The sequence below is a fragment of the Labrus bergylta genome, chromosome 3 (assembly GCF_963930695.1).
Source record: "Labrus bergylta chromosome 3, fLabBer1.1, whole genome shotgun sequence".
Taxonomy (NCBI): domain Eukaryota; kingdom Metazoa; phylum Chordata; class Actinopteri; order Labriformes; family Labridae; genus Labrus; species Labrus bergylta.
Genome location: NC_089197.1, coordinates 15,674,808 through 15,700,412, shown reverse-complemented (window position 1 = coordinate 15,700,412; position 25,605 = coordinate 15,674,808). Strand labels below are relative to the sequence as shown.

At 38.2% G+C, this 25,605-nt stretch overlaps 2 protein-coding genes across 2 annotated transcripts; one reads left to right on the top strand and one right to left on the bottom strand.

The window, feature by feature from the left end:
- The first annotated feature begins 431 nt into the window (after positions 1-431).
- Positions 432-9,390, top strand: grpr (gastrin-releasing peptide receptor). The gene is made up of 4 exons (XM_020637986.3): positions 432-769; positions 4,580-4,931; positions 5,973-6,086; positions 6,542-9,390. The coding sequence occupies exons 1-4, from the start codon at positions 462-464 to the stop codon at positions 6,824-6,826; spliced, it is 1,059 nt and encodes a 352-aa protein (XP_020493642.3). The 5' UTR covers positions 432-461; the 3' UTR covers positions 6,827-9,390.
- Positions 9,391-18,401: 9,011 nt separating this feature from the next.
- Positions 18,402-25,472, bottom strand: vegfd (vascular endothelial growth factor D). The gene is made up of 8 exons (XM_020637905.3): positions 24,503-25,472; positions 21,318-21,519; positions 21,121-21,241; positions 20,290-20,359; positions 20,045-20,172; positions 19,839-19,954; positions 18,942-19,107; positions 18,402-18,703 (listed from the first exon to the last, which is right to left on the bottom strand). Exons 1-8 carry the CDS (start codon positions 24,614-24,616, stop codon positions 18,685-18,687), a joined length of 936 nt encoding a protein of 311 aa, XP_020493561.2. The 5' UTR covers positions 24,617-25,472; the 3' UTR covers positions 18,402-18,684.
- Positions 25,473-25,605: the final 133 nt, after the last annotated feature.

Genomic DNA, 25,605 nt, shown 5'->3' with positions numbered 1-25,605 from the left:
TTAAAAGCACTAAGTAAATGAAAAACAATAAAAGGAAGGCATTATATGCAATCAATAAAAGACCGCAAAAAGACTAATAATATATTTTAACAAAATAGTGGCACATTTTCAACCTTTAATTTTGAGAAGGACTCTCCAGATTGTCTTACTTATTGTTATTTGCTTATTCTCTGTCCTTAATTCAACACGATGCACATTGTTCTTTATAGAGCGAGAGAGGTTTCCTTCAGCCCACAGCACTGAGGTGGACGAGCTCACAAACCTAAAGTTTGGCACACAATTGCCACTAAATGTCATTTTACACATGTGAAACCTTGTAAAAGTGTTCGTAGACTATGTTTTGGATGGGGGGGGGGGGGGGGGGGGGAATCGGTTGAGTAGTGTTGAGCCTAACTGTGGGAGAGATGGAGCATCTGTGTGAAACGCGTCGCGCTGCGTCACTGCTCTCCAAAGCACGGACGATGTGGTTCACCGGCGTGGCCATCGCTTCAGTTTACGGTGTAATCATCGTGTTTGGACTTATAGGCAACATCACTCTCATCAAGACGTTTTGTTCCGCCAAATCCATCCGCAATGTGCCAAATCTGTTCATGTCAAGTCTGGCTTTGGGGGACGTTTTACTGCTGGTGACCTGCGCTCCGGTGGACGCCAGCCGCTACCTGTCAGAAGAGTGGCTGTTCGGGAGAGTGGGCTGTAAAGTCATCCCCTTCATTCAACTCACTTCTGTTGGGGTGTCTGTGTTTACCCTTACGGCCCTCTCTGCTGACAGGTAGGATTCTGATTTTATTGTTATGTCCATCCAATGTAACCTATAAATAGTTTAATTTAATACAACTTCATCAAGGTAATGATTACTATCGCTGACAGATTATTCATATTTCCATTTTTTGTCACCATAAAGATGGTTACAGTCCATGATTTTTGTTAAAACCTTCAGTTTTATCATTATGGAAAGCACACATTTAACACACACATGTATTGATCAGGGTTGCATTACGCACGACTGAGCAGTGAGCTTCTGTTTCGGTGTTGAAGCAGGCAAAACCATGAAGGTAATCTGTTGCGTCAGAAATAATCACTAATTCAGTTCTAGAAAAAATAAAGATTTGAAATTCTGAATCATCACATTGAGTGGACTTTTGCCTATGCAGCAAAGAAAAGAAAAATCCCTGTCACAATCTGAATAAAATGCATAAATGTTTTATTTGATTGCTTGGCAATTAGTGTGGAAAACCGAAAAAGTGTCGCTGTGGGTCTTTGATGTCTGAGTGTACTTAAAAGATGTGGAAAACCTGAGCGAGAATAAAAGATTAGGCTACCTCAATCACCCATACACAGTCCCACAAATGTGGCTGACCCTTTTTTTATGAGCATGTATATTTTAACAGCAGGCTGCTTTTAAATTTTGTGTTTATAGAGGATGTCCCTTCACTTTAACTCTGAATAAAACATTTTTACTGTTAATTTGCACCTCCAAACTATTCTTAGACGGTTGTTGGACAGTTCCACCTGTTATTATTGCCTGAATCAGGACTTTGGTACACAAACTAGTTAATGATGTCACATGTCAATCAAGCAAATACCATCATAAATAAATGTAATTGTAAGGTTGTAAGTCTTACAATTGATATGCACAGTGAAGTTGCAGATATTGTCAGTGTTAGTCCAGTAACAGTTGGACCCCCTCTGCCCCCCCCCCCCCCCCCCCCACCCCCTCCCTTTCTCCACTGATGTCAAATCAGTGAAGTCAACAGTTTGATGGCCACTGGAATAAAAGATCTTCTGTGACACACAGTCGATTACCTTAGGGGTATAGGTCTTTGTTGAAGAAGCTCCTCCTCTTCACCAGCATGTCTATAACAGGGTGTGGAAGACTCTCTTTAGGATGCTGCTCAACTTAGAAAGGCCATTGTTTTCATTCTTTGTTAGCTGTCTCCCAGCTACTGGCATTAGTTTATATGTTTATTTATAATAGCTTACAGCAGTTTACTTGTCATGAAGAGTCCCACTCAGCATATAAAAACAGTCTAAGTGTTTGTTTGATATTGTCAGTTTGTGCCCCAGCTAAATAAAGCTACATTTTAAATCAAAGATTTAGGTTTCTGCATGAAGGACTGGCAATCTCTCATGTTTTATGTTTTTTACATGTTGTTGGGGCCGCAAGGCAAACTATTTCTGATACTGCTGTATTGTAACCTTGCTTTATTTGAGAACGACTGTGGGGGACCATGGGATTTTTTTGTTGGGTGAGAAAATTATATATAGTCATGCTGAAACTGAAGATTCAAAGTGCAAATCACATATATTAAAATGATCATTTGTCAGGTCTTGGGTTGATGATAAATTAAGGTTGCGGATTTCCAGATAGTGTACAATCCAATCCTTACAGGTTGTAATGCAGCACAAGTTGCCAAGGTACACCTGCTTCACGTTGTGGAATGAGAGATAGAAGGGGTGAGCTACAGGTCTTGGAGGTTGAACTTTTATTTGGTTGGAAAGCTTCTCAGTGTACATTGGCAATTAATAATTATAATTGGAAGTCTAAAGGTCCAACATGTGGGAGAGAGTTGATGCATTAGAGGTGAGAAAGCTGCTGGAGAGGTGAGTGTTAATGTGCCAACAAACACCTCAAAGTCCTATGTCTGTCAGCAGCACACATGCTCCAAACCTTCTCTGCTTGATTAATACTGGTCTTTATTGTGCTTCTTAAGTTGTCTTCCTAGGAGAAGGATCACGGAGGAAGAAGCAGTCAGTTAAGAATGAATGAAAACTCGTGCCACTGCCATGCCTCAGAGAAAAACTGAGGATGTCTTGGTTTGCCATCCTTTGCTGTAACGCAGCTGAATAATTGTAAGATGAAACATATTGTAGTGGAAATTTGATGTCAGGGTCAATCAAAGACAGCTTTATTTATTTATTTATTTTCAAACACAATTAAAAGAGTTTTTCTTACTTGTGGTATCTGTCAGCACTGTTCTAGATGGACCAAAAAATTACAAAATGGTTCCTGTGGCTCGGAGGGACTAAACACCACTGACTGGAAGCTTGGTGCTTCAATACCTTCATGCAGTCACATCACATGTCATACTGTCCCTGAGCGAGACACAAAAAAAGCACTAGGGCACTAAATATGCTTTCTGTACTCTATTTACTATTTAGAAAATGCCAATAACAGTTGTCCACAGTGCTAGAAATAAAGGCATGATTGAATTTCTTTCTGGATGTGAGATATCTGGTTCCTGCTATTTGTATGATATGATAAAGAGCAAATACAGTTAATGCCTTAAAGTGGTTGTGTAAGCTGTGTCTGTAAAAACATTTGTATAATTGAAATGTATTTGTATCCTATTTACTTGCTTTATGCATGGTTTGAATGAATCCAATGGAAGTTATTTGGTGAGAGATGTATGTGAGTCTTCTTAATTATTGTGATAAGCAATGTGTGATCTGAGCCAGAGCATTCTTAAGCCTAAACAATAGTGGACCAAGAATTGAACCCTGGGGGTCTCCACATTACAAGTCAAAACCACAGATCATTCACTGGTGTATTTTGTGATAGCAAACATAATTAATAAATAATTTAATATATTCTATAGTTTGAAATGTATTTTCACAAGACACCAAGGTAGCTCATCCAGTGAGTGTACATTTTAAGATTGAGGAAGACTTCAAATTTAACCCAGGCCCTTTAACACAGTCTCATCGTTGTCTTTAATTTTCTTTCTTCCTATTGTGTTGAAAAATTGCGTGCACAAAAAATATTTAAAAATATGTTTTCTTGTTGTCTGTATACAGGAAACTACATTATGCAAACGCATATAAACTAATTTAGTGAGTTGAATTCTGTCCAACTCTTATCATCAGTGATCATTAAAGACAACCAGGTTTTGAAAGGGATGGAAGCTGTGCAGTGGGTTAAAGGCAGCTAACAAAAACTGAATTGTTTGTGAATATAACAATAATGGCTTTTTAATGTAATAAATCATTCCTCACTAAAGGTTGCAGAAATAATATAATATTAGTGGAAAATTGCTGCTGCTGGTAACCGAGCGTGTATTCTTATTATGCATAATACTCATTGTCTTTCTGCACAAACAATGCTAAGAGACGACGTTTAGGCATAGAAACTATTTTTATTGTGTATTTAAGTTTCTTGATACCTGCCTTTCCCTGACTACTGAGCACACAATGTTACCAGATCATTTACATGTTTTTCAAGGTAATAATTCCACTTCAGCAGAGCATCCAATAGCCTTGCCATGAATTGATTGCCCTTTTCAAAAAGGTTATTTCAGATGTCTTTCTGTGAAACCTGGTAGTTCCTTTCACCACCAGGGTTAAACCCATTCAAAGATCTTACTATTCATAACACCCTTTACATTTTCAAATTAAAATGTAATATAAACACAGAGAACCCTGATGTTAAAGTTGAGTCTTTTTTGGTTTAAAAAAGACCAATATTTATGGGGTAATGACATGAAAAGGTTCTTATTTTAGACATAAATCACTTAACTTTGTGTCTGTCTGTTTGTCTGTTTGTCTGTCTGTCTCTCTAACTAACTAACTGACTGACTAACAGGTACAGAGCCATCGTGAAGCCCTTGGACATCCAAACATCGAGAACCACTACCAGCATTGTCCTGCGGGCAGCGCTCATCTGGCTCTTCGCCCTGATCCTCGCTATCCCCGAGGCTGTTTTCTCTGACCTCCATACCTTCAACCTCACCTCCACTAATGAGAGCTTCATCACCTGTGCCCCTTATCCCCATCTTGGAGATCTGCACCCTAAGATCCACTCTATGGCCTCGTTCCTAATTTTCTATGTCATTCCCCTGCTGGTCATATCGATATACTACACCTTCATCGCCCAAAGCCTGATGAGGAGTGCCACAAACCTGCCTGTGGAGGGAAACGTGCATGCAAGGCGACAGGTCAGGGTTCAGACTCTACTTAACAAGGCCATAATGAGACTTATGAGATTTTAAGTAACCACAACCCATGCCCGTCAATGAAATAAAATCTCTTGTATACATATATTCATGGTTGGCCTTTGATAAGGCAATGTGGGGGACAAAAGTCACTAAAAACATATCAACAAAAACCTTCAAACTATGCTGTTTTGGACTTATGCACATAAAATAATCGAAAAGTATTGGAAATAATTTCTAATGTTAACTTCAAAAATAATGCAGATTTTGTAAATTTCATGAATTGGGGTTTGAATTGAGGGCAGTTCAGCTTTTTACAACCATGCCATTAGTTTCTTAAACCAATATGAGTGGTCACACAGCAGCTAATCTAAGATTGCTGCCAATCTACTTTCAGCTCTGGGAGTTCTGTGCAGGTCGCTGATGAACTGTAATTGCAGCTTGTAGGCCTGTAGTATAACATTACATTCATGGAAAACAAATGAAGTTATTAATAGTTTACATTGCATGTATATGCTATTCAGGAATCATATGGACAGCAAAGCAGTAACTCACCATTATTTGACCAATTGAAATTAATACTATTCAGATGAAACTCTGTCTGCTTGCTCTTCTGATTCTGAATCACACATCTCAGAGACACAGACTGAGACTGTTTAAATTATATGTTGTTTCATTGATTTGTAGAGCCAGGGAGCCTTCAATCAAAATTGGACCTGCCTTTATTTTTCGACATATTAATAACGTACCAAACTATTTAAGTGCACTCTAGGCTTTAACTATAAATTGTATTTTATGTTTCTTTTTTATTGTCTTTACTTTAATGACAGAAGGATTCTCATGTTTGGTGATTTCAAGGCATGAGTATATATTATAGTTTATTGATTGATATTAATATTAAAAGCTGAAATTTTAGAGGCTTTGAATCACAATATTGAATCAAATACCCCTATGATAAATGCTCCAAAAGGAAAAGACCTGCTACCTCTGGCATCAATGGTAGACGACTAAATCTTGACATTTTTTTCTTTCCACAACCAACAGGTTGAATCAAGAAAGCGCTTGGCGAAGACAGTTCTGGTGTTTGTTGGTCTCTTTGCAATTTGCTGGCTTCCCAGTCACGTCATCTACTTATACCGCTCCTACCACTACTCCCAGGTAAACAACCAACAACACTTTATAGTCCCTCTAAAGTATAAGCTTTGTTCATTGATTTGTCTGTTAGTCCAACAGGAGGCTGTAAGTGTGTAAAGAGTAACATTTTCCTCGACAAATAGATTACTCATCAAACTCTGGAGGATGGGTAGATAATAGGAGGAGGTCATGCTTAATTCAATGTTGGTCTGCGGTGTCTGATCAAATAAATGGGAACGCTTTAGGAAAAAGGAGTCTGTAATTTCTCACTGGAACATGTTGCACACATCTGGGTTTGTGCATGTAATGGAATGCTTTCAGATAAAGCTAAAGCAACAGGAGGAGAATTACAGCAAAGAAAAACCTCAATCTGTGTCTGTGCTGAGTGCATTCTTATCTGAGTGCATTCACATCTAATATATGCACGCCTCTATTTCTTTCCACCTTCATTGTTTTCTCAACCTCTCGCTGTCTTCCAGGTTGACACCTCCCTGATTCACTTTTTGTGCAGCGTGATTGCTCGTATCCTGGCCTTCACCAACTCCTGCCTCAACCCCTTTGCCCTTTACCTGCTGAGCAAAAGCTTCCAGAAGCAGTTCAACCAGCAGCTGTGTTGTTGCTGTTGTAACATCTATGAGCGCAGCACACAGAGTCCGACTCATTATAACACCCGCGTGACCTCTATTCGCAGCACAAATCACTCCATGGTGAGTCTGAGTGCGGTGAATGGCAAACAGGAAGAATATGAGGAGGATTATGTGTAAGAGAAGGTCTGCTTCTGCATTTGTTTGTGTGTGAGAGTGGAAAAAAACAGCATGCGTGGTTTCCACTTTTCTTTTTGAGTTGCGTTCCTAATATATTAAGTACCGGGTAACGTAAAGGTAAAAATAAAGACTTCTGACAAATCAGCAGAGGCTATCCTTGACAAAACCAATTACTGATCTGGTCGATTATAAGCTGCTGCTGGTAACTAAGTTACAATCTGTTCATTTGACGAAGGCATTAACTCTTGGCTCCAACCCACAGACTTTATATAAGAAGTGGATGTACATACCTGTACTTTTTTTCTTTGTTAAACCAGAATAATTCTTTAACAATGCTTTAGTTGCTATTAGAATATACTGATGAAAAAAACAAGGAACTCTTTCCATTGCATCTCTGCATTTCTACCTTATTAAATCTTATCTTCTGTTCGCAATGCTACCACGCTGCACTCCAACAGGTTTAACTGTTGATCAGTGTAGTTCAGTTTGTGACCTTGAAAACATTCTAATCAGCACCATGCACACATTAAAGCTGAGGCTCATATTATGAAAGAAAACAAAGTTTCCCTTCTCTATCTGTAAAGGTTGGGCTTTTGTGCCTTCAATGGAGAGATAGGACAGTGGACAGAGATGGAAATCAGGGAGAGAGAGTGGGGATTGACATGCGAGAAAGGAGCCACAGGTTGGATTTGAACCCGGGCTGCCCGTGGTAAGGACTACAGAATCCATACATGGGATGCACACACTAACCACTGCGCCACCAGCGCCATGTAAAGGTTAAAGTTGACTTAAGTTAATCAACACTGTATCCTAATCATGTTGCTAAAAACATTAATTACTTTCTACCACCAGTTCGTGGTATATAAATGACATTTCTAGGAAATGGGGTTGAGCTTTTCATGATGCAAAATAACACAATTGTATATCCTTTGTACCAAGTAGATGACAACAAATCAAGCATCCACAATCTTCGTTTCATATCACAGTAAAAACACATGAGCAGTGTGCTGGATTAGCTCCGTTGGCAGGGCAGGTGCCCCTTTGTACAGAGGCTACAGTCCTGGTTGCACTTGTTGCAGGTTCAATTCCTGGTCCTATCACTGTTGGTGCATGTCATCCCCCACTCTCTACCCCCATATTTCCTGTCTCTCTCAAGCGTCCTATCAAATAAAAGCAAAATAGCACTGACTTGTTGACTTGTTTGTTGGAAACTACAAGGAAAAAAATCAGAATATGCAGAGGTGGCACCTTGTACACATAGTATCAAGAAAATCCCACTTGTGACTCGAAGCGCCCCTACTTATCTACAACTTGAAGTCGGAAAAGGTTTCATTAGGTTTTTATAAGAACCCTAATAGATGATTGATTTGGAACCAACCTCAAACAGAAGTTTAAATGATTTCAAGCACAAAGTGAAATCCATGGATAAACATCTGTACGGTACCTTCCTGAGAGTTCAAATCCTACACTGGATATGGGGAATTTGTCATAGTTTAGATATGACATAAGCCAATAGATAAGCGATAAAGTCATGTGTTTTTTGGGGGGCTTCAGTGAATTATAACAATCCCCAATAGGGGACGATGTACAGTATCTAGAGAAATGAAAAGATATATTATCAAAGTGGAGACCACAGTTAGGCTTTACATAAAAACTGAAAAATAAACTCTTTAAAACTCAAGATGACGGCGCTTCAGGACTCAAGGAGTCTTGCTCTTGCTCTTTTATAATGAATAACATAATGTGATTTTGCTATGATGTTGCCAAAGGCTTCAAGTTCAGTGTGTGTGCTCTGATATGTCGTTTCTGTTTATTTGTGGAGAATCTTCTGAATAGGGATTTTTTAAGATTCCACCGCCAACCTGTTTTTTTTTGCGTGTGTATACAGTAAATATTTTTTCAAATGTCATACGCTGTGCTGGCTGTGAATTTGAAGTGAAACGTTTAAATTGTAGGCTCTGATTACAGAATGTCCATTGAGCTGTGCTGTATAAAATGAACTGTGAATGTAAATGCATTTATTTAACAAAAAGCTTATTTGTAAATGATTAAATGAATGTGCAGTTATATGCAGTTTTATTGTTCATTGTATTCCTCAAGGACATTTTACAGACTCTAGGTGCTAGATGTTTTGAACATAATTGATTTCTGTTTCCAATAGAAAAAGAACAACATGAAATCGATATATAAAAGGCAAATGTGCACTGTATCATTTTCTACATAATGTTGCATGGTGAAACCTCAAGTACGTTTTGGACTATGACGTATGTTTAAAGACTGAGTTCTGGTGACTGATTGTAACCCATCTAGTTTCTGCTACCCTGTGCTCACTTGACACGATTATTGTGCTCTTGCACAAGCTGGATGTACAGCCAATGTAACACCATACACTCATTTGGTGTTTCACAGTGGGAGAGGATCATGCAGAAGGGTGGGTGTACAATTCAGTGTGGATATGGTTTGTTTTATTGTCCTGTATTCACTTTGCCATGTTTCTGTCCTGTAAGGTCTCAAGCATTCAACAGGAATGATACAAATAAAAAAAGATTAATAAATGAATTTGATCACATCTTTGTTGGGAGCCTTTCATTAAAGTTGTACAGGATTCTTGAAGAAAATATAAACGTCCACCAAAGCTAGAAATCTCCAGCAGAGCTTTGTAGAAAGACAAGGTTTGGATATTTAAAGGAATTCAGTATAAACCTAGATCTTGTGGGATGATTGATTACACCGTCATCCCTTGAGTTCATATGAGATTCTTCTGCTTCCTGAACCATTATTTCATAGTTCCTTCAAAAGGTCCCAGAAGAATTAACTTGTTTGGAAAGTGAACACAGCCTTGGACAGCTCATCTCGGCACATAAATGATGCTGAGAAAGTAGTTTAAGAAGAAGATAGTACAGAAATGTTGCATCATATAATTGTAAATTAAATACCGTATTTTTAAACCTAAGACTTTTTTTTCTGAACTGTCCATATACAGGTATTTCTTTAAAATTATTCAATTCAAAAAGGCATTTAGTGACATTAACGACCATTAGATTGATAGATTGGCCATTGGCCATTTTCACATACATTACATTTTATACCGAAGTACCAATGACTTTTGAAATAAAGTCATAGCCTACGGCTTCCTGGGTTTCCAGATAAAATAATAATATATGATGCTCAGTAATGAATCCCTTAAAGTTGCCCAAATAAATTCAGCAATCAGTTAGAATTAACAACACAGTATATTGTAAACAGTGACATTCCTTGTGATATTATCATCAAAGTTTCTACAGGCTTTGACAGATGTGTCCTAGCTGTGGGTCGACATTTATGAAATAAATTATGTCCATTGCATCTTGTCACACAATTGTGATCTTGGCAGATCACAATGAAAACATCACAGTTATAAAACAGCACTGAATCATTGAGACAACACAAGACACATAATACAGAGTGACACAAAGTGGTACACCATGAAAACACACAGCCCAACACACTGTGTGTGTGTGTGTGTGTGTTCTTGATTTCTGTCACTCTGTATTATGCAGTGTTGTGTTGCTGTCGAGTTAATTCCGAGCTGTTTCATAACTGATGTTTTCATTGTGATTTGCCAAGTGACTGCAGTTTTGCTGAAAGCTAACACTGGTTCACTGCATCAAACATTTATGCAGTTAAAAACTTGAGTTGAGAAATGGCTGAATGCTGGGGTTTGCTGTAATATAAAAGTAGATAGGTCATTCACCTTATAGCTGATGTCCCTCTTTATTTTCCATTGTCTTTTCAGTTTTCATACAGTTCACAACAACAGTACAACTTCAGCCTTTTAGACTGACGTAAATGGAATATGGTCACTGCTTTAATATCATGAATCAATGGAAACAACTGAATTTAGGTTTTTAAATAAAACACTGACATGTGAATCATAAATCAGTAAAGGGGTGCGGGAGGACAATTCATCTGACACTCGGTGAGAGCTGTCAACACTCTAGTCTGTACAGGTTTCTTTAGTCTTTCACAGGACTGATACATTAGCCCCTTTAACACATGACAATTTCTGAAAATGTCTTCAACACCTCAGGACATTCAGACAGGCCTGGGTGGGACGTGTTCAGGGGGAAGAGTCCTCTAATGGTGAGTGCTTCTCTATTGATTTCACTGCACGATTAAAAGGGTGTTTGTACAATAAAAACACAATTAGAAAACAACATACAGGAAAGAAAGAGTCTAAAGTGGATCAAATTAGCACAAGGTAAACAACCTCATCTTTCTGTGCACTTGCTCGTGGTAAATGTTCCAGACTGTTGCGTTCAGTCTGCTTAAAGACAGTGTTGGCGAAGCGTTTGAAACAAAGTTGCAACCTGTCAATGAGCTGCTTAAAACTTTACAGGCAAGAGTGGATAAATATGAAGTGACCTTAGGATCTCTTGAATCATATGCAAACGAATCTGACAAAAGACTCTCTACACTGGAAAATGACCATAAGGCGCTTCAGAAAGAGAACGCAGTCTTGCGTCTGAAGCTGGATCAGCTCGAGAATCACTCTCGTAAATGTAATGTTCTCGTGCTGGGACTGCAGAACGGCATCAAAGTGGGTAATCTACAGAAGCGTATTGCATTCATGTGGGGAATTTCTTTTTTGCCTGGTTTCTTGTTATAACGAGATCTTTATCTCATAATAACAAGATCCTTATCTTTATCTCCTTATCCTTATATTTTTTTCTTGTAATGTACAGGGCCTTAATAGTCCCAATAAAAGAGCAGCCTTCTTAGATTTGTTAACAAGAAATCAAGTGGATATAGCTACGCTTCAGGAAACTCATCTCTTAAGAGAGGATGTCAATAAGTTAGAGAATGATCGCTACAGGGTGTCTGCTTTCTCCTCTGCTTTAAATAAAACAAAAGGGGTAATAACGTTAACACGTATAACACACTCCCGATCTCCATTATTGGTGAAGGAGGAGATGAAGAGGGTAGAGTTGCCTTTGTTAAATGTATATGTCAAGGGCGGAAAGTGGCCTTTGTTAACATATATGCACCAAATAATTATGACAACCTTTTTTTTTGAGCGGCTAAATAAAGTTCTGGCTGGTTTATCTGAATTTGAAGAGATAATTGGATCTGATATGAACACTATACTGGACCCAAAACTGGATAAATCAAGTAAAACACATTCCAATCTTCCTGCTACTAAGATATTAAAACATTTACTTTCAGATTTTAATCTTATTGATGTGTGGAGGGTACACAATCCCACATCTAAAGAATTTACTTTTTACTCAAATAGGCATAAAACATTTTCAAGGATAGACTTCGTATTCATATCAGCATCCCTTGTATCTTGGGTTCAAAACATAGAGATAAAGCACATGAGTCTGACAGACCATCATGCATATAAATGTAATTTATTAATCTCTTCGTTACCCCAAAGAGCCACTAGGTGGCGATTTAATTTAACTTTGTTACAAAATCAAGATTTCTGTGAACAATTTGAATTGGAACTATTAGAATTTTTAAAGGCCAATAGACAATCAGTTAATGATGCTCAGTTCCTCTGGGATGCAGTCAAGGGTTTTATCAGAAATAATGCAATTTCATTTTTTTCAAAATTGAATAAGGAGCAGTTAAAGAAGATACATGATTTAGAAACATCACTCTCCATTCAAGAGCATAATCAGAAAATTAATTACTCTGAAGAAACTGCAAAAACTTTAACAGAGGTAAAGCTCGAGTTAAAGTCTTTACAAACACAAAGAGCTGAATTTATCATACATAGAACTAGAGTTAATCATCTTTTTTATGGCAATCGTCCATAGTCGCCTGTTGGCTAATAAATTAAAAACAGAAAATGAATTTACAAATATAGCAGCAATAACATTAGAGAATGGGATCAAATCAAAAGACCCTAAGTTGATTAATCAAAGATTTTGTGACTACTACAGGCAGCTGTATACATAAGATAACAACTCTTCACCATTGGCTAGAGATAATTGTATCAAGACACTTAAGCTGACTTCTCTTTCTTCAGAGGAATCCTGTGTGTTAGATTCTTTGTTGTCTCTGCATGAACTAAACAATCTTTAGCCAAAATGAATAAGGCTAGATCACCAGGAATTGATGGCATTCATCCTGAGGTATACTTGAAATTCTGGAGTATCCTAGGTCCCCAAATGTTTAATACTTCGATCCAGAAAGGATATTTTGGAAGAGATGTAAATACAGCCCTAGTAACACTACTCTTAAAAAAAGACAAGGATCCCAGTAACTGTGCCAGCTACCGCACTCTGTCTTTATTAAATGCAGATATGAAACTATTTTCTAAGGAGCTCTCAACTAGTCTTGAGAAATACTTGCCTAAATTGATACATCCTGACCAAAGTGGATTCGTCAAAAAGCGTCTATCGGCTGACAACATACGGCGTCTATTAAATATTCTAGAGTATTCTGATCATCTTTTATCTTCAGCCATACTGTCAGTCGATGCAGAAAAAGCTTTTGACCGCCTTGAATGGCCCTTTTTATGGTGTGTACTAAAGCGTATGTGTTTTGGCTTAAATTTTATCAACATGGTTAAAACAATATATGCAAACCCCTCTGCAAGTGTAGTCACTGGCAATATTTGTTCTTCTCCATTCAAAATAAGTCGAAGCAGTCGTCAAGGTGATCCAATCTCTTCAATGTTGTTTATTTTGTCACTTGAGCCATTGGCACAGTCTATTAGGATATCACAAAACATCACACCAATAATACTTAAATCTACCAAGCATCATATATCACGCTTTGCTGATGACATCCTCTTATTTTTCTCTGATATAAAGAATTCACTTCCACATATACTTAATATCTTCGAAAAGTATAGTTTTGTCTCTAGTTTTAAAATAAACTAGACCAAGTCTGCGCTTCTATAAATTACACCAGTAGAGACGAATGTGCACATTTCAATATACCAGTGGTCTCTCAGTTTAAATACTTAGGAATACACATATTTCCATGCCTTAAAAAAGACTGTTCATAAGAATTATGCCAGCACAACATGCTTAAAAATGATATGGAGAGATGGCATAACTTACCAATTTTTCTCTCAGGCAGAATCTCAATAATTAAAATGAATGTACTTCCAAGGTTAAATTTCTGTAGTTACATCTTACCCCTAGCACCTCCTCCAAAGTATTGGGATAAAATACACAGCATCATCACAAGATTTTTATGGAAAGGAAGACGTCCTAAAATAAAACTTGCTAATTTACAAAGAAAGAAGGAGTTAGGAGGACTTTCAGTCCCTAACTTTAAATTGTATTTTCAGGCACTCTCCCTTCGTCCCATTATAAATTGGTTTACATTTCCATACCATGGATTAAAATTGAGAGGGACCTGGTAGATCCAGCTGCGTTGAGAGACATTTTGTTTACTCAGCTCTCAATTAGTAAATGCAAAAGTAAGTACAGTGAAATAATAAGTTATGCAATTGAAAATCTGAAAAAAATTGAAAAGTTATATAAATGGAAAATTAAATGGCATGCCAGAACACCATTATTCTATAACAGCTCTCTGAGGTCTGGAGGATCACATTTTTTTCAAATCAGTGGTCTGAGTCAGGAATACATTGTCTGGGTGACATCATGGGTACGTCTGGATTAAGAAGCTTTCAGGATTTAAAAGAAACGTGTAAATTGTCAACCAATACTTTCTTTTTGTTTTTACAACTACATTCTGCCATACGTGCTGTCTCCCTGATTTATAATACCTTCTTGGAAAAAATACAAACTCCTTTAGCAATTGTATCAAAATGGAACAATGACTGCTCTGAGTCATCTATAAACTGGGCAAATGTTTGGAGAAAACATCGCATTCATCACAAAATCTAAATTATAAATTAACAAACTTGTATTTCATTTATCAAACCAATTTAACACCTATACGGCGTTACAGAATGCATATTGATAGTTCCCCCCACTGCTCCTTGTGAGAGTTAAATCAAATAGGGACATTCCTACATATTTTGTGGGAGTGTTCACCTGTTCAAAAGTTTTGGATGCAAATTACAGAAGTCCTGACTGAAAAACTATGAAAACTCCAGGTTTGCAGGGTTGTGTTGTCATACTCTTCTTTTTTATTTTATTTGCATTGTTATTATGACAATGAAATGGATGTATGAATTACTACCAAATGAATTTATTGGATGATATACACCTGTCAAGGCTGTCAAAATAAATAAAAAGTTGTTAAAAAAAAGAAGAAGAAAAAAAAGACAATGTTGGGAAATTTTGAGGAGTATAGTGTTTTAACTTTTGGTCACCTTGGAGACAAAGAAAACAAAGTGATGATGTGCAGGTCCAGTGTGACAATGTGAGAAATCTGCAACAGATCTTTTCACTGTGAGTAGGAGTCATTTTTAAACAGCTGCTTCAAGAATTATACACATATGTGAATATACACGAAAGTTTCAATTGGTCTGGGCCTGTTTGTTGTTTCCCTTGGTTCAGAGAACGATGGAAATTGAACGTCTTCTGCCTTAACATGCTGAATTCACAGTGTAAGGACTTTACAGTAATGATACCATCAGCTATTTCTGCAAATATAGAGTATATACTCCCAGGCTAATACTTAAGTTTATGGTAACTAAAATTAGGGACAATTGAAAGTGGAACCTGATAAATAGAAACCCTTTGACAGAGACAGTGAAAATGCAGGGAGGTAAAACAAGATTGAACCTCGGGCGGGCGATCACTCGAAGGAGAGAGCACTTCATTTGAACGGTTGACATGACTGTCACAGAAATTACATTACATGAATAAAAATATGAACATAGGTGGGGTTTATTTTTGTATAATCTATGCAAGCTCATTATCATTAGCCTGATAGATGGGCTATCTCCATATTAAGCCTAAATCTTTTATTCCATAAACATTTTCTGAATAAAAAAGCTTAACTGGGAAAGAGGGATTTTTCAGGGGGTTTACCCTCGGTTGAACATTTGCAGAATGAAACATATTTGTCACACTACTCTGTTAAAGTGAGAAGAAAAAATACTCGATCCTCGGTTCCCAACAATGAGGATGTCTGGGCCCAGAGATCTCGGTCTGTTCTGAGGATGTCAAATTTCGATGTGCACAAATCTACTAAAATCATGATAACACACTAACTGGGTTGTTTGTGTAAAGGACCTCTGGTAAGAACAATTGTGTGTCTGCATATTCTGTAGATATTTTATCAATGAAAACAATTACAACTGACGTTGATGGTTTTTGACAGCTATGTAGGCCTATCACCTTTTCCCCCCATTGTGGATCCTAACGGAGCTTTGCTTTCTTTCTTTTTTTAGACACAATCAGAGGGGGCTCAGAGGTAAAAAGGTTCTAGTACAGGTTCTGTACTCGATATTTGAAGCAATGCAAACTTATTAAGGGAAGAACAACACTAAACGTAAGTGATAGAGAATCATTTGTTTTAAAGGAATAACATCCAATGTAAAAATAAAAGTTGCTTGCCACATGTTGGTAATAGATTTGTCACTTAGAGAAAATTCACATCTTTGAAGATCAAATTAAAGATGAAAATCTCAGTCTGTACTCCTATTTTTTAACATGCACTTTGCTTGTTTACTTTATGAATTATGTGTTTAATATCATTTTAATTTAATCTAAATCATTGTAATTTAATGATTAATTATTTTGTGTAATTCTTATTTCTATGTTGTAATGTTATTTGTTAAGGATGAAACTGTGAGGAATAGTGAGAAAACTGGAGTATACACACTGTGCAGCTAGGGGGAGACAGAACTCCTTGTAACTCCAGGTCTGTGTGGTATTTTGGATCAAAAGATAATAAGCAGTTTTTAATGTTTTTTTTGGTCATGTTCAATAAATAAGGTTAAAAGAATAATCTCAAGAAAGGTCTATAAGCTGACATTGTGGTGAAGCTTTCTGGTAACAGTCTGTATCACTGTGTTGCTGAGCAGCAGAACCTTTAATTGTATCACACCCAAAGGAGAGCTTGTTTTAGTAGCAGACTAAAACAAGCTCTCCTGTAGTTTTGAGACTTGATGACAGAAACACATTTTGTACCTTGAAAACAAAAACAAAATTCTGATGCCGACAAAAGAGGGGAAACAATCTACCCTTTAATGTTTTCTTATTATTGATCATGAGAACGGCCTGAAATACAAAGTAACCACATTGGATATCAATACCATCACCAAGCAACAACAGCAAATGAACCACACTTACCAATAATGCTCCTATTTCATGACAAGCCGTGTATTTACGGTCATCTCTGGACTCAAAAAAAACTGCTTTATCCCTGCAGCAGGTCTTTAAAAATCCAATAGAGAACACAGCGGCTGGAAGCTCTTATACTTTACATATGAAATACAAAGCATACAGTAGAGATTCTTGGATTTTCTCATCTATTTCACCATCTGGCAAATAATTATTCACAATGAAGCACATCTCATGTCAGCAAACAGCTGCTTGTACAGTTTCTATCAAAGGATATGTAAAGGTATATTTTCTTCATTGAATCCAATAAGAATGTAATGTATGTGGCCTTTTGACAATAATCAACAGGAGAAAAATAAATAAATAAATGTCAAGCTGAAAAAAGGAAGACATTCTGCTGTATAGTATAAAGCCAAGACGTTTTTTGCTACAGTACTGTCTGTATTTATGCTAGAGTCAAGTGAATACACCTTTGACATTGGACAAATCCTTGAGTTTTTGTAGATATGTATCTATCAGCTGTGCACATGTGTGCAAAGAAAATGTCTTATTCTTCTTTACAGAGAAGCTAAGAAGAATAAAAATACTTGCAGCTGCACAAGGACTTTCATAGTGTTGTTTTGAAGGCTTTCCTCTTTGTCACGATGCCGGAGATGAACGTCTTGCCGGAAAATAAATCGCCCTCCAAATGTCAGGTTTCTTGCCAGCTGGATTTACATTTTCCTCTATTGATTCTTTCCTGTTAGTGCATTTACTTCCCCCCTCCACACTCACAACACGCCCTGCAGATATAATTGTATTTATACTGCAATTCATCAAAATCATTGACAACTCACAGATGATCTTAATTCTGGGTATGGCTTTAAAAAGATTGTTCCACCAGTGATGATGATTTCTTAGAAAAGGGATAAATGCTTGGACAAACAAGTGTTTTGTGAAATCGATTCAAGTCACTCTGTAAAACTCTGCTTTTGTTTTTCAAACAAAGATGGGGTTTTTCCTGTTAAATCACAAACAAAAATCTCAGTTCATCCTTTCCATTTAATGTTGTAAAACTAAACAACTTCAAAAGACGGGTCAATCTTTTTTTATAGACTTTGTATTGAAATGAGATCTGAGGAGCAGGATCATCAGGTCACAGCGCCCTCACAGCCTGTCAGTCGCTACACAATTATTAGTTCTGGGTATTGTTCACTGAACAAATGATCCTTTCATGACAAAATACAAACAGCTCATGTTGCCCCTTAATGCTTTTTCAAATCTTAATTTGTGTTCTCTGCAGCAGGATACAAATGGGACCAGGAACAAAACAAGAAAAAAATAATGTTGGTGTTTGTTTGTTTTTGACTAATTCATAAATACAAGGCAAATTCAAATGATATAAAAATAATCTTTAATATAAACTACAAATTCAGTGCACAAAGAACAAATGTACAAATCATAAAATGTTTCAAATTGATTGGAACAAAAAGCAGTCATGTTAAAAAAAAAATCAATTAACATTGTCGTGTGAGTTAATTAAGGTAATTTTAATTAGTTAAAGCGATCAACATAAATAGGACTGTAAATAAATTATACGTTTTTTTCTCTGCCTTCAAACACACAAACATCCTTTGCGAGCAGGTTGTCGAAATGTATTTCCCCGGTGGACTTCTACTTGGGCCATCTGCATCTGTGAACAAAAACATGATCATTAAAACCAAGCATGCATGAAACCAGAAGGACTATATATCACTTTGACTTTGCCCTTTCACTTGATAAACATGAACTCAGCGGAAGTGATCACTTTGTTTCACTTCTTCCCTGAATCCTTTGATTTATCATCCTGACCATTTCACCTATTCCCAGCATCTTTTTCATATATTCTTTTCATTGTTTTTAACAAATGCCTTATTATATTAAAGCTCTACCTGCAGGAGTTGTGATCAAAACGCTGATGCCTGTGGGCGCAGATGGAAGAGTTGAGATGACAGCGATGGATTGGTCTTGTCTGGGTGGTTGGCGCAGTTCTAGGAAGACAGTCACAGCGATCGACGTCGATCTCACAGTCGGGCATCCAGGAGCCGAGTGGAAACTCTGATAAGGAGGTAATGATTGGTCATGTGAGTTACAAAAAAGTACAAAAGGATGGGTGCTGATACTTAACAGATGTAATGTTCTCCTTGTTCAACATCTGAGTTTATTGTGTTAGAGCCATATCATGTTATCTGACACCTTCACTATTAATAATGAAGCTCTTACCTCAAAAGTTCAGTCAGAGAAATTGTTTAATTATGCTTGTAGATACAGGTCCTCCATGAAAAACTTTGGCAGTTTATGTCCACAACAATTTGACCTTCCAGTATCTTACAAGGATAGGATAGGAAAGGATATCTAACAATGATACCCTTTTTAAAAAACCACAGACGGAAATTACTTTTCAGTCTGTCATTGAGACATGCTACACAGACATGTGCACAAACAAGATCCCATGATCATGCACTAATCTGGAGAGATGTCAGTGAGGGGCTGCACATAAAAGACCGCCTGAGCTGTTGAAGGTTCAGTGCTGAAAGTCACTTCTGAAATGCTCAGGAGGTGAACTGACATCTCTCCAACTACCAGGCCATTTCGAGACTCTGCAACATGACTTGAACCAGCGACCCCACAGTTCCCAACCCAAGTCCCTACAGACTGAGCTACTGCCGCCCAGTGTCAGTGTGCAATACATAAAACAATAAATTAAAAGAACACCCGCCATGATGTTTTATGCAATAAATGTTTTTATATGGGGCCATTCTACTTTTTGCACACACATGATTACACACCTGGTGCACTGGAAGGGTAGGGTATGCATCTGTCTGTTGAACAATCCCAAATCAACCCACTGGCACAAAGTCTCCTCAAGTCCTCTGCGTCTGACAGCTGGCTCATTGGAGAGCAGCTGCAAACAAGCCAGGGGGATTAGAACTGAAATCAAACATCACTTCACACTCGTTTGAAAAATATGATTGCATAAGATTTCTCAACTCACCCGCTGCTGCTGCCAGGTTGAGCATTACGGCGTATTATGGCGGGCTCCATGCATCTGCACTCTGTGTGATTAGCTACTTTTATTAGCACTGGTTCTGGTACAAACTTAAATGGAATTACACTAAGGACCTGAAATACACAAACAGATATTGTTTTAACACAGATGTAAAACTAGTGTAGCGGTTGCAAAACTACAACCCTCAGATAAAAGTAACATGAAAGGGTCTGCTGAGATCTGGCACTCACAGTTTTATTCACATATTCAATCGTTGTGTTTCTGCAGGTGACACCCTCTTGGTTGCAGCAGCCACTGCACCTATCAGTAGGAAACAAATTCACATCTGGGTAAATTGATGTGCATGCAAAAGAACTTATAAACAGCTGGGGTAAACAGAGCATACGATAAGATGTTGTAGCTGACTCTGAGGAGTTCAGGCTCTTCCTGGTTATGGGAGTTTTCTAAGATCATCACTGGTGAAAAGTCAACAACAACAACAAAACTACGCTTACAGAAATATTAAATGATTTCTAAAATCATCCAGATTAAATAAAGAAGACTTAGTGGAAGGTAACAGGTCAACATTATAGGGAAAACATTTTTTTCGCTGAGATGAACCAGCGGACGGAAAGCTTAGCTTAGCACAAATAGTGTAAACAGGAAAACACCTCATCTGACTTTGTTTTAAGGGGACAGATCCTCTTAACATCTCTAACACCCCTTAATGAACATGCTAGTGTTTTACTGAGTATAGTTAGAAATATCCAGCTAAGCTAAGCTAACCAGCTGCTGGTGGTAGCTGTATATCCCGTAAACAAATTAAAGGGATTTATGGTCGCATATTAAACACAACTTAAGTCTTCAATGGGCACTTTCTTGTTTGGGGCCCTCCCATCTGCAGGTTTGTAGAGGTCACATATGGTCATTGTTAACAGTGAATCCATGTGATCAGTTATTCAACATGACTGAATACTTTTTGACATCATACTGCAGTGAAGTTTGTTGTTAATTTGAGAAGGGATTGTGTTATAGCACTGAGCTTGGTGAACTATGTTTTATTTGGTCATGTGGTTACAAACCTGTAGACGGACACACAGGGGGGCTTGAAGAACATTGAGGGGTCTGTGCCCAGCTCCTTGGCCACATCGACACAGGTTTCCCTCGGCATGCACTGAGTCCTCTGCCACTCTTCATCTATGGCTGAATGGGAAAATCACATTGTCATACCCAGCACACATACACGTTATCATGAAACATATTGTATGTTTTATCCAACCTTTTAGTATCTCCAGGCTGTAAGACTCAGCAGCGTATCGTGTGGAGCGGTGTGAGCCGGCTGAAGGTTGGGAGGAGAGGTTCTCCGGCTGCTGCAGACTCAGACGACACTTCCATAACTTCCAGTCGGGAAAGTCTGCGAGCATCAGCAGTTCGTCCAAGCTGGAGGCTGAGCGCACCTTCCTCTCCCACTGCTTCATTACCTGCAAAAATATCGGAAGGGTTTTCATGAAGGCAAGGCATGAGCACAATCACAGCTTCTCTGATATCAAGTGAATTTGAATATTACATGGCTACTTATATTATTGAAGCATATTGAAGATAATGCACTGCTTTGTCAATAATCAAGGAAAAAATAATATTGCATCAGAAGACCAAAGAAACTTCTTGGATTCCCCAAGAGTTGCAATGTCTGTGAGTCATCCAGTCCAGCACTTTGGGCGAGAATATTGCAACTGCTGTTGGACAGATTGCCATGAACTTTCCTGAGGATCAGTATGATCCTGAGGCGTAATCTTACATGTTTCCGTCCACTTAGTTTTCTCTCAAGCAAACCCATTAAGCTGACATGTGCAGTTTAGACATCAATGTTTCAAACACTGTCAAGATTATCATAAAATTTTGAATGGACGATTATGTTTTCTACATGAATGATTTTGGTGATTACTTGATTTTATCTCACCACCATGGGTGGTTAGTTCTGAGTGAAATATCTAAATAGATGGATTTGAAATCATTTTTTAAGGATCTCTAAAGTATAAACTCTAATGACTGTGATATTTGGTTTTACAACCCTCTAGGCAGAATATTAACTTTTTTAATACTTGTGTTTTGGCAGATACCAGGAAACCGAAAAATGTTTCCATAATCCTCATTTTAAATGTGTATGTAAGAATAGCTAATTAGAAAAAGTCAGCATGGTAACATGCAATACCACCATTATTTATTCTTAACTCTATTTGTAGTCAACAGAAAACAGAATACTTAAATTTAAACAGGAAAATTTGATTTTAGACACTCAATCATTTTTCAAGATCGCTGCAGGTACAGAGTTATAGGCAGAGGCGTTGCTTGTCAACAGGCAAGACAGGCAACTGCTTGGGGCGCCAGGCCAGTAAGGGGCATTTGATTGCTGACAAACTGAAAACCGCAGCAGTAGCTCAACATGTGCAAATTATGGAATGACAGTAGGAAACCTCCCTAATGGGGCCCCATCTGACAACACTCACTCTCATTGCCATGCTTAGCATCTCATATATTATTACTGTGAAAACCAAAGTTAGTCAGGGAAAGTCACTGAAGGAAAATGAAGAAGAGTTATCTGTCTGGGAGTGAAAAAAAGAAAGCGGCGTCAGGACATTGGCCGAAATAACGGTGGTTGGAGGGGCCCCAAATTAATTTTGCCTTGGTCCCCAACAGACTCTAGAATCGCCACTGGTTATAGGCTACATAAGTTAGACAACTTTCATGATTAAAACTTAACTTTTAGAATTCATACAAAAAAAACATAGGGAAAATGTTGTGTACTATTTAGAGAATAAAGAATGATAGCATTGTAAATTCATTATTAGTATTGTTGTGTTTGTACTGCCTAAGTTTAGCCCAACAAAGCTGCTATCATGTCTATGGAGTTGTAAGAAACTATACATGTAAAATATAGTTTAATGAAAGTGCTAAATTGAAATGAATTGTAGCGACACCACGTGCATCATTTCCTGCCAACGTGCCTAACACTGAGGCTGGGCTGATATGAGGCATGCTGTGGAGTGACTTGGAGCACTTAGCTTGATGTCACACCTATTAGTCAGAGTGTGATTATCAACAGCTGCTGCAGCAAATTTGTGCATCTGCTCCAGTCTGCCTGTATACCTTCCTGTCTCTAAAGACTGCTCATTGAGAAGTCTCACGGCTCTGCTACCAAATCAGTCTTTATATAAGTGAGCATGAAGACATGCAACTGGATTTAAGAGAAGGTACAGTAAGCTGTGCCATCCACTTCAAGACATGAACTGCATGTACACATGCACAGACATACTGGAACAAAGTTTAAAGTATCAGATTATGTCTGGCAGCTCTCCATTAAGAAGAGAGGAGCTGTGATTTAAGGCTGGGAGAAAACTGTAAAGCCACCTGTCATGCTACCACAGTAGGGCAAAGTTCCCATGATGACATAAACCAGAACAAAGTAGAAGCAGAATGGAACCCCATGCTGAAAAAAAAAGCATCAGGTTTGTCTTTTATAACATGAGATTTTTTTTTAATTATATCTAGTGTGGAAGATTTTCTGTGTTTTGTTTTAGTTTTAACTTGTTGAAAATGCACTAAGAATTTAAGGATACAGGGTTGGGACCTATCCAAGCATGAGAGCTGAGCAGAGAGGAGTTCAAATTAAAAGGCTCTTTTATTTAAGGTCTTTAAAGCAGGCAGGTTAGAAAGGAGGGTCTTGGAAGTTTGCACTTGTCTGCACAATGTTTGCTTCATATCCTCTGGACAATGGTAACCATCTGAGCTCTCTGATGTGTTCAGTGTGTTTCAGAACAGAGGGTGGGGCAAGTTGGCTGGGAAACTGCTTCCACTTAAATCTAAGAAACAACAACAGAAAATAAGGAGGTTTCCCCGTCATTATTTCTAACGGGACGGATCCACTAATGGGAAACAGAGGGGGAGAGCGCCTGACAGAGGGATGACAGGAATTGTAAGGGAAGGTAGAGATGGGGAGGTCAACTACTGAAGAATAAAGGAGATGAATGACAGCTGGATAAAGAAAATCAATTTTAGTATGACAGGAGAGATTAGGCTGAAATGGTTATCTGACGCAGATACAAAGTTGTGTAGTTCCTCTTTTAGCCACATGCAATTGGAAACAGGATTTTAGTTTCAGTGAACTGAACAGGGCACGTGTGAGCATGCAGCACTGGCAGCAACGAGAGTTTATAATATGAGAGAAGACAAGAAAAAAGTTACATAATAGAGAAAAAAAATCAGGCCCTGAATCAGCCAATAATTAAAGAAATGCAGTATTTTAATTTCTAGCAATGATACAATAAATCCAAGGGTTTTTTTAGCACCAAAAAAAAAAATCTCTTTACATTAGATAGAAAAAGCAGTGACTTGAAATAGTTTTTTTTGGCATTGCTACTTGTATATTACATTTTAATATCACACTGAACGCTTCACGTCACTTACCCTGCTTCCTGCCTCTCTATGCATGCTGTATCCAACGTGTATCCAGCTCAGCTCCACCACCAGAGTGACCAAGCAGGAGAGTCTGCACAGAGCCCCGCTCATCTTCATCTTCATCCCTTGGCTCCGCTCTCTTCTTCTGAGAAACCCTCAACAGTACAAGAGCAGTACAAGGCTGACTTAGTTTCCCAGACCAGCTGAGTGCCTCAGACCACACACACACACACTGAGATTCTCAGCGCCGGTATGTGCAACACAAACTCTTGATCTTACAGCTGCACTGTAGAAAGTGTGTGTGTGTGTGTGTGTGTGTGTCTAAGCCAGACGTAACCTGTCACGGAGACCCAGACACGCCAAATGGAGGAGGCTTTAAAACATGCACCTCTTACTGCAGAAGCTTTGATGCAGAGAGCAGGGTGTCCAGAAGCTTGAAATGAAACAAGACAAAACTTTCCTTTTAAATTGTCTCAACCGACACACTGTCTCTTCTGTCCAAACTGATTGAAGGCCTTTGAGATATTTCAGAGCCTCTAACTGGAAAATCTAAACAAACTGTTCACACTCTTTTCTTCTTTTCCCACTTCCTGAAACTCTGCTGACTTCTGTCTTCCTGCTAATTTCAGAGGTCACAATATACCAGCATTTAAGTATAACGTCCTCTCTGCCAGTCGTCAGTTCTCTCTTGTAAATCCTTGTAGAAAAAAAAAACCCCACAGGTTTAAAAGTAGCCGCACAATTTCTTCCTCTTAGATGTGGGCGAACACTAAAAAAGCTTTGAGAAGCTTAGTTTGTCTGTGTTGGTGTCAGCCCTGCTGGTCCCGCTGCCTTTTTATTTGCTTGTGTGTTCCCCGTCTTCCTCTTTAAATGTCTGTCTGACAAGTGATCAAGTCCACTTAAATCCCTGATCAGTGTCTGTAGCCTCTGGACTTGTCGAAACGCACACAGCCAAAGAGCAGTAACATGTGTTCTAAATGTGATCCAGACCTCTGTTAAGTGTGAGGGGAAACAAGATGCCAGCACCACCCCCACTTGCCCATCCGCTGCACATTTGACTTAGGATATGAGAAAACAATGAAATACAATTTGCAGGAACAATTTTCACATTT

Coding starts and splice junctions, on each gene's coding strand:
- grpr (XM_020637986.3), top strand. CDS start 462: ATGTGGTTCACCGGCGTGGCCATCGCTTCAGTTTACGGTGTAATCATC. Junction 770..4,579: donor ACGGCCCTCTCTGCTGACAG/GTAGGATTCTGA, acceptor ACTGACTAACAG/GTACAGAGCCATCGTGAAGC. Junction 4,932..5,972: donor ACGTGCATGCAAGGCGACAG/GTCAGGGTTCAG, acceptor CACAACCAACAG/GTTGAATCAAGAAAGCGCTT.
- vegfd (XM_020637905.3), bottom strand. CDS start 24,616: ATGAAGATGAAGATGAGCGGGGCTCTGTGCAGACTCTCCTGCTTGGTC. Junction 21,520..24,502: donor ATAGAGAGGCAGGAAGCAGG/GTAAGTGACGTG, acceptor ATATTTTTGCAG/GTAATGAAGCAGTGGGAGAG. Junction 19,955..20,044: donor CAACCTGGCAGCAGCAGCGG/GTGAGTTGAGAA, acceptor GCTTGTTTGCAG/CTGCTCTCCAATGAGCCAGC.